Source organism: Xiphias gladius, chromosome 4 (assembly GCF_016859285.1).
Source record: "Xiphias gladius isolate SHS-SW01 ecotype Sanya breed wild chromosome 4, ASM1685928v1, whole genome shotgun sequence".
In the NCBI taxonomy this organism is placed as follows: domain Eukaryota; kingdom Metazoa; phylum Chordata; class Actinopteri; order Istiophoriformes; family Xiphiidae; genus Xiphias; species Xiphias gladius.
In genome coordinates this window covers 5,990,005-6,004,464 of record NC_053403.1, presented here as the reverse complement: position 1 = coordinate 6,004,464, position 14,460 = coordinate 5,990,005, and the positions used below count along the sequence as shown (strand labels likewise).

The window sequence follows — 14,460 nt, the reverse complement described above, 5'->3', positions numbered from 1 at the left end:
CCTGTTACCTGTAAGCGACTAGCGGAGGTTAGCTTCCAGTGACCTGCAGCTGCTCTGAAATATGCATCAGCCTGTGGAAACAAACCTGTCAATGTGATCCCCATGACGGCATGACTCTCTCTCTCTCACACACTCACACACACACACACACACACCCACACTCACACAACCACAGGAGCTAAATATAGTCTCGGGATTTTGCAAGCTGTCCGGTTACACCTAACACAAAAAGCGTTCACAGGTTTATTTCCGAAAGGCCACTGCAGCAAACAGTGATGTCATGAACCACTGTTGGACAGGAGGAAGTAGTTATCTGAGGATGACTTTCATTGTTTCAACAGCACAATGTCGTTTCACTTCCTTCTTTTCAGTTGGTAGTGAGAGCAGCAGCAGCAGCAGCAGCGGCGGCAGCAGCAGCAGCAGCAGCAGTGCGTTTTCTAAAAGAGGCTGCTGAAAAGCTGAAACCATGATAGAATATTAAAGCCGTCAGGATGCAGCTGAGTAGCAGCTCCAGCGCTTTCAGTCGCTCACATGTTGTGTTTCACCACACATCTGACATACTGGGAATAGCTCTCCTTGAAAAGACCTCTTGAGGATGTCAGTGGTGGTTTTCCTGCCTGTCTCTCGTGTCTCTCTGTACTGCCAGTAAACACCACATGCACGTGTTTCCTCTTTGTTTATTCAGCAGTGGCAGGCAACTGCGACAGGAGCATCACGGCTGCTGCTGGAGAATAATGTGAGGCTAAAACAAATACAGCTACGGATGCATAAATCTACCTCCAGAAAAAGAAACACAAAAAAAAACGCAGGTGTCCAGAATTATAGCTTAGTCAATAGATAAGAGCACTTTTGGTGCTACAACTGCAGCTAAGACCGACGAAGACACAAAACAAAATTACTGCTGAATGGCACAGCAGCAAATAACAGAGTAGAACCCTGCACCAGGTGAGCAGCGAGACGTCTGCTTCTGCTTGAACCATACTGCATGAACAAGCGGTATTTGTAAGTGCACCGGTTGTAAGCGTTTGCGGTTGTAAGAACGCGGCTCCCGGTGCGGCCGTCGCCACCGATGCAGCTCACTATGCCCGGCTGCTGCCTGTTTAGACCGACTCACCGAAGACAACGCCACGTAGATACTACTGTCAGTGTAAAACAGATCAGAACCGAAGCCTTTTGTCATTACTCGAAACTGTCTCAAACAGGGGAAACAGCTCAGACTTCCCCCAGGCAATCTGCTTCCTCCACATACAATGTAATGTTTTACTAATAATGCGTCAATAAAGTCAACTGTACAGTCCTTGTTACATAATTTAGATAACGTAATTGTTTAATGAAGGTTTGTGTTGTACAGTGCTGTAAATCGCAAAGCTTTTACTGTAAGGAAATTTTTTTCTTACGTTACATTATACTGTAAAGTTTGGTTATTAATACACATAATAGCTCGGTTATGCCCCATATAAGCCAGACTACAGCCACAATATACAGTGGCTACTTAAAATTAAATAACTGCAATAAGAGAAATAGCATGATGTCAGTCTTTTATTGTTTTATCACATAATAATCTATAAATGTTTAAAAAGGGTTTTAAAAAAAGCATCAAGAGGATACAGAGGCTGCAAGCTGCCCTCATTTGCTGTTGACGTTTGTACGTATACTTTATTTAAATGTGTCAAGCCTGCAGGATTTGGGTCAGCATTAGTGTATTCTGTATTTAGTACAACCAACGCTCTCACAGAATGAGGAGGGTGCAAGACTGAAAAGGCAAAGTAATACTTTGTATTGAAAGTTTACTCTTGACGCTTAAACCACAAGGTCCATTTACTAGCTGTTCGGGAGCTTTTGATCATGCCACATGGCCTTCTTCAGCAGAGGGCGTTCCAGAAGAGAATGGAGGTAGGTCAGGCCAAACCTTCACTTTCAACTTTTAAGCCAGCACGGATGGAAATTTTTTTTTTTAAAGTACCCCGAAAAATGGAAATTGAAACATCTGTAATCTTCTGACCACAAGGCAAACCCCAATTGCTGAGGAAGATCATGTGAAAAGTCCAGAACAGCTACTAAATGAGCCTTGTAGGGGACCTCTTTTTGTCAACTAAATTTTGCAACTTTTAGGAACAGCAAAAGCTTTTTTTTTAAATTAAATTCTTCATAATTTTTAAAAGAGGCAAAGAGTAAAATACGGATTTCATATTAAGCTATACTGAATGTCATTTGGGTCACGGGGAATGTCGTTCTTTTTGGGTCACGTTTGATTAAAAATTTTCAAATGATACACCCACGTTTGGCTAAAATACTGTTGATGCCTCTTCCACGCCGAACCCACAATGTCATACAAAAATAATCCTCCGATGCTTAAATGTACTGATGTTTGTTTTTCCAAAACTGTGTCTCTTGTATAAACAGACATGCTCAGCCAACTACACCTTTATCCCGTACATGGTGACGCCCCACAACAAGGTGTACTGCTGTGAGAGCAGCCTGATGAAGGGCCTGACCGAACTGATGCAGCCCAGCTTCGAGATGCTGCTGGGGCCCATCTGCATGCCCCTGCTGGACCGCTTCATCCAGCTGCTCAAAGTGTCCCAGGCCAACTCCCAGTAAGTACAGCGAGAGGCGGACAGTGGGTGGACTGGACCAAAGACTAGACGTTTTACATTTTTCATATATCTTCAACTTGTACCTTTTCATTTTTTCTGGTTTTTTGATGCTTTTCATTAGTTATAATTCAAAACGATACTTCATAAAGCATAATTACCATCCACTTACACACGAGCTATTGAGACTATACATCACTGTGACTGATAAGCAGGGATATTAAACAACGCAAGTATCCTGTTTTTGAAGTCAGTACTTCTCTAAAACAGCAGAGACCAGTAACTAAAGTAGTGAAAGCGAGAAAAAAAACTTCAAGCTTTCATGTAACAGATAGAAAGGTTGTAAAGTCTTAATTTTATGCCTGTTTGGGCTGATTAGGAACCTACAAAAAGGCCGAAAAATGCAGACATTCGGCCTTTGGATAATTAAGGGGAAAACACAAAATGTCTATGTGTCTCTCTTTCGCTAGTGTGTTTAATACATTTAAATATGTGGTTTAACTATGCCAAACCACCAAACCCCTCTAGTCAAAAGCTAAGAAGCCAGTTCATGTTATTGCGACTCCGGTAAGCTAACGTTACTTTCCGTTAGCGGGGGTTAAGCTGTTTGTTTTTCTGTTTTTATTTTGTTTTGTGTTTTTGAGTTGAGTTTAGCTAGCTACCACCTCATTCAAAGATGTGGAAAAACACGCTTAATTATGTGGGTTCATCAAAGTGTATATTTACAATCATTTATCACAGAGGGGGGAAAAAAATCAGAAAGTAAATTTAGTTTTGGCTTTAGCTAAGGCTAACCATACTTCCGTCCTGCTTTAGCTAGCTGTTTAGTTTTTCAATTTTATATGCTGTTTTTAAGGAAATTATAAATTCCTGTGGCGCATCAATCTCTTATATGGTAAAACAGATGCTAGAAAGTCAGTCAGATCCCTGTCCTAACTCAGCTTTGACCCAATGTAGTTGCTGCATTTTTGGCTCGGCAGGACTGAATAGGGTTTGAGGGTTTATTTCCCTACAGTCGTGAAAATGTTAATGATCAGCAATTTTCCTGTACTGGAAATTGTTGAAGGAATACACATTAATACTGAAGGCAAAGCAAAGGGTGTGAGGACGAGGAAGCAAAAGAGAAAATCTATTTAAAGCTATTCCCGCGAACAAGGAGTTCCTCCGCTAATCTCACAAAATTACTGCTAATCACGCAGCCTCGTAGTTTTAAGCAAGAGTTATGCAGGAAAACAGTGTTCACCTGGTTGTTGTGTTGTATGAATGCAAACTAAGGGGACGGATGATTGATAAATAAGGAACATCACAGATGAGGAAGAAGCCATGAGAGTTTGATTTCTTGTTAAGTTCCTGTAGAGCAAAAAAATTGTTTGAGAAGCACTGCGGCTGTTTTATTGCCCCACTGTTACTATTTTTACTTGCTGTTATTATTTTTAAATGGTGCATCCCTCAACTTTGACTTGCGTGGTGATCGGCATTTTGAAAGAAAAAAAAAAAAAAAACAATAAACCAAAATCCTTGAACCACCTCAGTTGCTGGGGTAATATTTTAGGCTTTTCGTACAGGCGATGCAGCTGCCAGTTACTTCTAGCTCCAGGAATGGTGACTAAAGGTTTTGCAGGCAGAAAATAAAAACGTGCTCTTTGATGAAGCTTCTGTCTCCTGGAGACCGGCATCCGTGAAGTTACAACCAGCGGGCACAGCAGAAAGTTTTAAGCCCAGCCATCGCTGGAATCTGACCTGAATGCATACTGTAAATGGAATTGTGTGAAGGATGACTGCTATTTATAATATCTATTAATAATAACCAACCAGCTACATATTAAGTGTACTATGTCTTGTGACTCTGAGACTTGTGCTATGAACCGATGGTCTTTACTGTTTGGATTGTACTGTATTGGGCTGGCATTGACCTTTTGAATGAATCAGGGTATCGGCGTTAGTGCTGCCTGGTTCCAACATCATGTAGGTTTAATTTCAAGCTAATTTATCATTAGTCAGCAGTCTCGCATGGAGCGGATTTATAATGGGAATAGAGTTTATACTGAGAAATTATTATTCAGCATTGAGTCTTTAACCTTGTCGCTCTTAGCAAGGATACACCGAGGTCAGCAGAGAAGCAATGGGGGAGTCTGCAACAGATCAGGATATTTTAACATTTTTTTTGACTGAGTTTTGGTGATGATACTAAAGCGGTGCTTTCTCCAATACCTTATTTTGAAGCAAATTTAATTTCAGTCAGCCAGCTCACATGGAACAGATTTTTATGTGAGTAGAGTGCATGTACTGAGTAGTTTTTTGGCATTTAGGCTCATAACCTTGTCCGTCCCCGCAAGAATACACAGAGTTCAAGAAAGCAGAGGATTGGAGAGTGACAATAATCTGCAGCAGATGCTCATAAGTACATGGATCCTCTGAAAGGTTTTGACTGTGTTCTTCTACCGATACAATGCAGTACTTTCTCCAGTACCTCATTTTGAAGAAACTGAACAATCTAATTTAGCTTTAGTCCCAAAGAAGTCACATGAAGAAATTTGTACGTGAGCAGAAACATTGAGATGAATAATACTTGAGTTTATATTTTTTATTTTTTTTTTTACCCTTGTCACACCCCACAACAGCAACAAAAGGTTCAGGTGATCATAATTGATTTGAAATTTTTTGATTTCAGTGCTGAGTTTTAATTCCGATACAAAACTATACTTTTGTCAGTTGTCTATTTTAAGGAATATAAACATGATTGTTTTACAAAACTCTGTTTTCCAATGAAAAAAGAAGCTATAATTCTCCAATGTTGAATGTTGTTTAAATATAAGCAGCCATACAATCATTTTGCATAATTAAAATACAGTATAAAACCGGCCCACGTATGATGTAAATCAGAAACTGTCCGACAAAAGTAAACAGGATTATGAATCTCACTACGCATTCAGTGCCAGCTTTCGGAAAAGAATATTCACTTTCGTGTTTTCTTCTACAAAATAGGCTAAATCAAAACTAATATCTAATTATTTTTATAATGACTATCATTTCAATTTCCTTAATTTACCAGAAGTACGTAGCAATATTTAAACAACATTTATGAAATATTTCTTAAGAAAAAATAATTTATGAAGAGGAAAATAGCTTATGTCTACACTGGAGAATGATCTGAAATTATTATAAATTTAGATGTATTGCTACATCGTATTCTTCTAACTGATTTTTTTCGTGTCCTCCAGCCAATATTTCCGCGAGACGATTCTGAACGAGATCCGTAAAGCTCGTGAGCTGTACACTGGCATGGAGCTGGCTGCCGAGCTCAGCCGAATCCAACAGCGGCTGGACAACGTGGAGTGCCTTTCAGTCGACATCGTCATCAACCTGCTCCTGACGTACAGGGACATCCAGGTACAGCTGCTGTGTGTGGACTCTCTGAACATCTTCACGTCGTTGTTATTTGTCAAATTAGGTGTGCCGTCTTTGGGTAATTAAAGAAATTAGATCATTAGATCACAGCTCTTATAAACAAAAGGTTGCAAGTTTAAAACCTGACATATAGGATAGAGGAAAACATGTAGAACATTGAAAAAGACCTTCACAAGTGCTTTATCAAAGACTCCAATGGAAGGAAGAAAGAGAAATAGGATTTAGTCGTGTGGTCTATGTCAGAAAATTGTGAAACATTGAAATCACAATTCCCAAAAGTGACATCTTTATTGTCTTTGTTCAACCAACAATTCAAAAACCAAAAACACTGAGATTTTCAATCATATAAAACTGGAACAAGGAGCAATCCTGGCATTGATGAAGTCATAACCAGAGTTTCGGGGTTTTACTTGAGAGATTACTCTTTTAATCAGTTAATTGAGTTTCAAAATAGCTACTAATTAATTTTTCTGACAATCGACTGCTCGTCAAAATGGCAAAAAAAAAAAAAAGAAAGCGAAGTGCATCCTTAGTACTTCTCAGATGATTTCAAACTGCAGGAGAAAATGATTGAACCAAACCACCGTATGACCCCCCCATTGTACGCCCTGAAAACAGGACAATTTAGAGAAAGACGTGCATAAACTTTCAGCAGAACATCCCAACAAGTTTCTTGGATAAACTATGAGGCTGTATCAGACATTCACCTAACTACTGATGTCCTTCAGTTCAAACAAACTTTCAACTAAGTACAGATGATCTGGATGTGCGTGCTGATGTCCCCAACCTTGGCAGAGGGAGCTACCGTACAACTTAGAGAGAGGTCACCGCCTCGGCATCAAACTGTCAGCGACGTCCCCCCGTTTTCATTGTCATCTTCTCCAACCGGGACTATCGCGGACTGCCTGTAGAGAGCTCAAGGCAAAGCTTTTGGTCTGCTCTTCTTAAATCTGCCGCTGTTTCTGCTCTTTAGTCTGCGCATTGTGATGGCGCTCACCGTCCAGATCCTCCCATTCACCATAGGGCAGCGCTCAGCCTCATAAATCATTCATTAGAACAACAAGCATTGAGGACACGCTGAATTATTCAACTTGCCTTGGGTATAGTGGCTATGTAGGCGAGTATGAGCAACAAAAATGTGATGAAGGGACCGCTCAATTATTGAAGTGTTTTTGATGTTAAGCAGACAGTTGGGTCTCAGACAGAATTAATAAAAGGATGTCAGAAACCCTCGCTCTGGCCTCAGAGCAGCTCAACACCTTGATGAGTTGAAGTGCATGTTTTGAGGAAGCTGATGCAGAAAAACATGGACAACAGTCCCTCAGTCCCTTAGTGCTGACCAGGGTGAAAGTGCAAGGGCGGGAGCTCATCAGTGTGTTCCTTACTTATCGTCTAGGATTACGAGTCCATCGTGAAGCTGGTGGAGACTCTGGAGAAGCTTCCGACCTTTGACCCTGTGGCTCACCCTCATGTGAAGTTCCACTACGCCTTTGCACTGAACCGGTGAGTTGGCGAGCATGACAACATCCGCAAACAGGACGAATCAACCGGTGACCAGCCAACCTGCACCTGCAGACATGCTCACACAGATACACACACATTTTCAGTTTAGCGGATGAAAAAACTCAATTTAACACGTTTACCGGGAGGTTTTTCATTTGTGTGTAGGTGCTGCAATCAGCTTTAATTTTGTTTCTCTTGACATGTGAATGATGCAGTGTTACCTATTGACAATAAAGCTAAATATAAGGAGGAAAAACCTGAGAGCATCTTAGCAAGTTAATTCTCGCCACCGTCTCCAGGACGTGGCTGTGCTCCGTTGTTCGACCTCTCGATTCATCATAGGTCGTTTTTTTATGCTTTCATATGGGCCTGATTACTTGATGTGTTTTTTGGATTTTTTTTGAATATCTCGTCTTATTTATAAATGTAGTCATCAGATTCCATATATGGTTCGAAATTAATTCAGTTAAGCTGAATTGAACTGGGTGCTATGTTGATGTATGCCACAGCGAAAGAAAATACTCCCTTTTGATTGCCTCATAGAGGGAAAGCAAAGATCAGTCAGCAGTTCGCAAAGTACTCTATATGAAACTGCAAGTAACCATAGCAACAATACTTCTTGAGACTCGATGCTGTGTTACCAAATAATGGCTTTCAATTAAACTGGCCTGAGCATTAGTTGAATTACTCAGAAAATACAGATTACAAACAGATTCTGAAGAGATGGACTATGATGTGAACACAGCCAACCTAGTTTTTCTTTGGTAATTGGCCGTTGTATAACGGCAATGATACAGAAAATAGAAAATAGAAAATGGTGAACTCAGTGGAGGAAATTCACCCTTTGCCTTCAGCTTATCCATTACCTCCATGTATCAGGACAATGCGGGCTATCATTGCTTACGTATGTAATTGTAAATATATAATAATGATTACTTTTTTATTAGATATTCAGGTTCAGGTTCCCAAGCAACAGTGACATTATTAATAGCATGTGTGCAGCTACTGTGCTCAGGGAGAAAAAAAGACAGATGTACAACACAGGAGGTTTTAACTGCCTGTTTCTCACCAGCTGCTTTTCTTGTGAACTTGTGGTTTTTGTGGTGTTACTGCCTCTAAATAGCAATAAAGCGTGCTCATCTTCAATTTGGCAGCAATTTGAAAATGTTTCTGCAGATGCCCCTTGTGTTCGCTGTTACTGTCTGGTCCATTCTCCGGATGTGATATTGATTTTTTTTATTTATTTATTTTTAAGCTCAAGGCAGCAAATTAAGACAGATTCTTGTGATGAGTATTAATGACAGAAGACTCCCCTTGGTCGTGAAGCTTGAGAGGCTCTCCTCAGGTTAGAGCAGGACGTCAAGAGTGGAGACAAACAGCCGAAGGAGGTCTTTTATGTCAGGCCACCTATTCAACAAAGCTACTACAACAGCTGTTACATATGAAGGTTATGTGATGTGCTGTTCGGGCAGATTGTCATGGTGTGGTGTAACTGTGTTATCAGATGGGTTCATTTTTTGTTGTTGTTTTATCGCTGCTGTTGTTTTAAAAAAAAAAAAAAAAAAAAAGGTGGTGCATGAGACAAAATATTATTTGAACAGTGGTGGGGGAAGTAGATCTTATGCAACACCAAAGTGTTTCACCGAAAGTAAAAGTACTCATCATCCAGAATCATATATATTATATTAGTGTATTATAATTGTGAATGTATTAATGTGTAAGTATCACTTTAATGTTGCAGCCGGCAATTGCAACTACTTTATATCCTGCTGGTAGCTTAATCTATAATATTCATCATAATTTATTAGTCAGTTATATTGTGCTATTTATTTAAATCAGCAAAGTAACTAGTAACTAAAGCTATCAGATAAATGTAATAGAGTAAAAAGTACAGTATTTTCAACCAAAATGTTTCTGAGTAGAAGTATAATGTAGCATAAAATGGAATTACTCAAGTAAAGAAACTGTATCTCAAAATTGTACTTAAGTACAGTAGTTGGACATTTTATATTTATATAATTAAAAAAAAAAAATCTCACTCACCCCCCTCTCATGGGGGGTGGTGGTGTGTCTTCCTCAAGCTCGGGTCCTCTACCAGAGGCCTGGGAGTTTGAGGGTTCTGCGCGGTATCTTAGCTGTTCGTAGGTATGCGCTCTTCTGAACAGAGACCTCAGATGTTGTACCCAGAATCTGCTGGAGCCATTCTCCCAGTTTGTGGGTCACAGCCCCCAGTGCTCCAATTACCACTTGCACCACTGTTGCCTTTACTCCCCACATCTTTTCTAGCTCCTCTTCTCATGTTCCTTCTTCTTGATGTTGCTTTCGCTTGGGATCGCCACGTCTACCACTACTGCCTTCTTCTGTTGTTTGTCGATAGACACGATGTATGGTTGGTTAGCCATCACCAGTTTGTCAGTCTGGATCTGGAAGTCCCACAGGATCTTGGCTTGGTCATTCTCAACCACCTTAGGAGGTGTCTTCCATTGTGACCTCGGGACCTCCAACCCATACCCAGTGCAGATGTTCCCGTACACTATGCCAACCACTTGGTTATGGCGTTCCATGTGGCTGTTCCCGCCTGCATCTTACACCCCGCTACTATGTGCTGAACTGTCTCAGGAGCATCTTTGCAAAGCCTGCACCTGGGGTCCTGTCTGGTGTGGTAGATCCCCGCCTCTATTGATCTTGTACTGAGTGCCTGTTCTTGAGCTGCCATGATTAGTGCTTCTGTGCTGTCCTTCAGTCCAGCCTTTTCCAACCACTGGTAGGATTTCTTGATAACAGCCACTTCTTCTATCTGTCGGTGGTACATGCCGTGTAGGGGTAATGGTTACTGGATCTTGTTCTGGGAGATAGCTGTAGTCTGCTCTTAGATCCATCAGCCACTGAGCATTGGTGTAATGTGATGCCTCCTTCTCCCATATGCTCTCCCAGTATTGTTCAGTCTCAGCCCTGGGAGGATCTGTTCTCGTGTTATTACCTTGCCACTGAGAGTACACTTTGGATGGTTCGGTGGAGAACATCCGATTTATTCTCCTGGCTTCTGCTTCTCCTGTGTATCTCTTCAGGCGCGTAGCCAGAGCTGTGAGCCTTTGCTTGGCAGTCTCCAGTGCCTCAGGTCTAGACAGCTTGTTGTACTTCCTGGGTATCCCTTTCGTCCCCACACCTTTCTGTAGCTCTGAGAGTCGACTTACTTCTCTCCGTGTTGCCTTGATCTTGGCCTCCAACCTCCTTCTCCATGGGGGGTAATGCTCTTTGTGGCTTATGGTGTTCATCTTGTAGCCAAGCATCTCTAGGATCACTGTTGCTGTGATGTATATCAGCTGATTGGTCTCAGTTACGGTTCTAGTAGGGATAGTACGTAGCGCTGCATTCACATCCTCTAGCAGACTTTCAGAGGGTACTTTGTCACTTAGCCTTGGTAATCGGCTAGGGGGGTGCCGGGTGTCCGGCTTAGTCATGATAGCCATTCTTAGGTCAGTTGCCCTTGTGTTAAGGTCGCAAGGGCTAATTGGGGCTTGGTACCCAATCTCGGAGTGTGGGAAGGATGATGATATCTCCCCTCTGACCTGTCGTCCTGGCTATATATAATATATATATATATATTATATGTATATATTATATATGTATATATATACACACATATAATATATATGTATATATATATTGCATTGCAGTAGTGTAAGCTCTGTTGCCCTCTCCAGGTGACAGTTTAGTGATACCCATTAGCCGTTTCAAACTATGATCTGAAGGGGGGGAAAAAAAAAACATGTTATTCCTTTGACATTTAACTGCTAAAATAACTTTGTCGCAGCTTGGATACAACATTACTGCTTAGTACTGTCGTCTTCGAAAGGCCATACCTGTCAGTCTTAGCTGTAGACTCTGGTTGGCCGTACAGTAAAGTAATAAAGTTGAAAAATCTGTTTGATTCTATTAGAAACTGACGGAAAACTGAAATGGAGCTGTATAGATCAATCAACCTTGACTATTTTCACTGAACTCTTCCGCTAAGAGCCCTATCAACATTCAGCTCTAGTAAACGCCTAATGATTGTTCTGAAGTAGGGGCTCCGCCGCTAAATGAATCTGCCAGGTTGAAGTGAGTGTGCACTAATTGGCTTCAGCCTCCTGTCTGCAGCGAGGCAGCGTCGCGCATGTGAGTGTTGAACGCCGCTCGGGGTCTGACTAAAGCGGTGGAAGACTCTCCTCCATCCAAATACCCAGCAGCCCTCTGGGGAGAAGAGAGAGAGAGAGAAATAGAGAGATGCACGAGGAGAGAGCAGGTCATGTCTCCCTGAGCGCTCTTCCCTCTGGACGGTCTCCATGGTAATAGCTGTCAGCTCATACATTTTATTTAACCTTCGCGCTCTTCTGGAGAGGAGCCACGTTACGTTTATCAGGATTTTATTTTTTTTGCCCCCCCCATGATTATCATTGTGCCTCTGTGAGACGCAAATTCACAGGATAACACCACTCATTTCTCTCTGAAGTCCGTGTTTTGACACAAGAACACAGCCTGATTGAAATTTCATACCTCGAAACCAAATTTCCTTAAATGGAATAGATATTCTGAACATATTCTGGAGCTCTTCGCTGTATAAATAAGCATAATAGTGAGGAAGCTGATTTTCCTGAAGCTTTTAGAGACCTTTTAGCTTTTAGTGTTGATATTAACACTCCATATGTTATGTAAAGACAAGTATGCTGACAAATATGTGCAAATGTGAGAATCAGCTTAATTAATGGTCTTTTTATCTTTATTTTTTGATTAATATATTATGGTAATGAATTACTAATTTATAACGGCCATAAATTAGGGCACATCATGCAGCTCAAGTGGCTTTTTTTTACCTCAGCTCATTGCTGTGCTTCTAATGCACTGCAGGTCAGAGATCACCTGTGATTTAAATAGTTTTCCCAGCACTGTGGTAATTTCTGCTTTGGGTTTTCTGTTGATTATATTTGACTTTTTTTAGTTGTCACTTTCACTACGGGCAACATGATTTGTGCCACGTCCTTCAACTTAAACGGCAAAATACGCTGTTGGTCCGCGGCCTGTAGAATGACACATAGAAGTGTTGTCTGATCTGACGCCCCTATCGACAGGACGACTTCCAAGTCAGTGTTGGAAAAATGAAAATGTCTTATGATGTGACAATGCTATGGTTAAGTTTTGGGCACAAAAACAACGTGGTTAGGTTTAGGGAAAGAACATGGTTTGGATGAAAACTTTGTTAATGTTCGGCGACCTCTGTCGTCGTGGTTGTTTTCAGGGAACGATTGTAATCATGCTTTGAAAAAGAAAACCAAAAAAAAACCCAATGTTGACAGTTGGTTTGAACCCGGACACGAACAGCGGTCTCCCGCGTTAAAGTCTGATGTTTTGATGACGCATCCATCCACCGCGACATTCTTCCTGACTCCTTCCTTCGCTCCTGTCGTAATTACTACGGCTGCTGCAGAGCTTTTGCTGTGTTCGCTTCATATCGTTTAAATCGCAATTACACGCAGCCGAGTCGGAAAAACCGTTCACGTCAGACTCCGAACTTGTAATTCCGACTCGGAGATATTGGGAATTTCTGACAGGGAACTACAGACGTGTCAACAGACTGCCGGCAGAATGGCTGCATGTGCACCAATAAGGGTTGTAAGAGGAATAATGGGTGTTTTTCGTGTTCTTCCCCTTCTGCTGACGTTGTGTGAATGCAGCTCGAAACGACTGATGCAGAGCCTAACGGTACCTAAACTAGGAAATACTTCAGCGCCAGTGAATGAGACACAAAATGAAGAACTGAGTTTTGGCCCAGGTTTGGACTCAAGAGATCCACTGCAGAAAAGCATCTCAAACCAACAAACAAAAAACATATATTAAACCAGCCGTTTTGGCCTATTCAGGGATGGTTTCAGCATCCTTGTCTCCCCAGGTCGGTGCGCCTTTGGTTCCTAGTCGCATCAGGTGTGTGTGTTTTTAGCTGAGTTTGCAATGCTGACTTGCCACGGGCTGATAGTGTGATCCTACAACGTGTGTCTTGTTGAACATTTTTCTCACTTAACGAAATTCAAAATTTTTAAACTAAACTTTTTAAGTGTTCGCACGGGATTGTGAGCTGTTTGGTTGGTTGAATATGTGATTAGATGTCATTGATAGTCCAGCCTCCCCAATATCAATGGGTGAAAGGAACCTCGGAAAAACCCCTCTCAGTCTAATGCAGTGCGAGTCAACAGCACCACACCTCACAGCCTCCAAAGTGACCATCCAGTTGAATCAACACCTCTCTAACGACAGTTTCAACAGAAATTGAACAGTATAGCCTCCTTTGAGGCAGGATTTATTGCAAGGCTCTTGTGTTAGTCTTAGTTGAATGTACCCTATCCAACTGACGACTGAGATTATAACTAATGACGTGTGAGTCAGACCAGTCATTTATCTAAAATCATGATGACATTTGCACTGAGAGTCAATCGACTTTTGTTAGATTTACAGTTTAATGGCCGTCCAACTTCTGTTGTTTTGTTTCTTCTAATGCAGCGGAAGCACTAAGCAGTAATCAGAACAGGAAATATGAAAGCTTTTGTGATCAAACATTCATGTAATTTAACCAATTAATGCGTGAAGAGGTTGCAGTTCTTTTCCTAATGCTAGAGTTCTTCTTCTCCCTTTGTTATATTTGAATGGGTAACTTATTATAGAGCCTCAATTATTTTCCCAGAGGTTTGTTATGACTGAACCTTCTGTGCCTGAATGAGCCACTGCAGTACACTTGGAGCCTCATCTCCCTAAACAAAAGTGGCACTTTTTTGTTTTGTTTTGTTTTGTTTTTTTTTTTTAGTTAATGAACCCAACAACCTCAGTAATTTAAGTCGGGCTCTTAATGGCCTCGTCCGTGCCAGATATCATGCCCAACAACAATAGCTGTGCAACAGTTCCCTAGCTACACGCACAAACACACGCA

At 41.3% G+C, this 14,460-nt stretch overlaps 1 protein-coding gene across 1 annotated transcript in view; it reads left to right on the top strand.

Moving 5' to 3' along the window:
* Window positions 1–14,460, top strand: part of map3k5 (mitogen-activated protein kinase kinase kinase 5) — a 70,123-nt gene that overhangs the window by 24,372 nt on the left and 31,291 nt on the right. Inside the window, exons 4-6 of the mRNA XM_040125417.1 lie at window positions 2,404–2,597; window positions 5,816–5,984; window positions 7,399–7,505. Coding sequence (XP_039981351.1) covers window positions 2,404–2,597; window positions 5,816–5,984; window positions 7,399–7,505 — 470 coding nt within the window. The remainder of the gene's footprint in view (window positions 1–2,403; window positions 2,598–5,815; window positions 5,985–7,398; window positions 7,506–14,460) is intronic.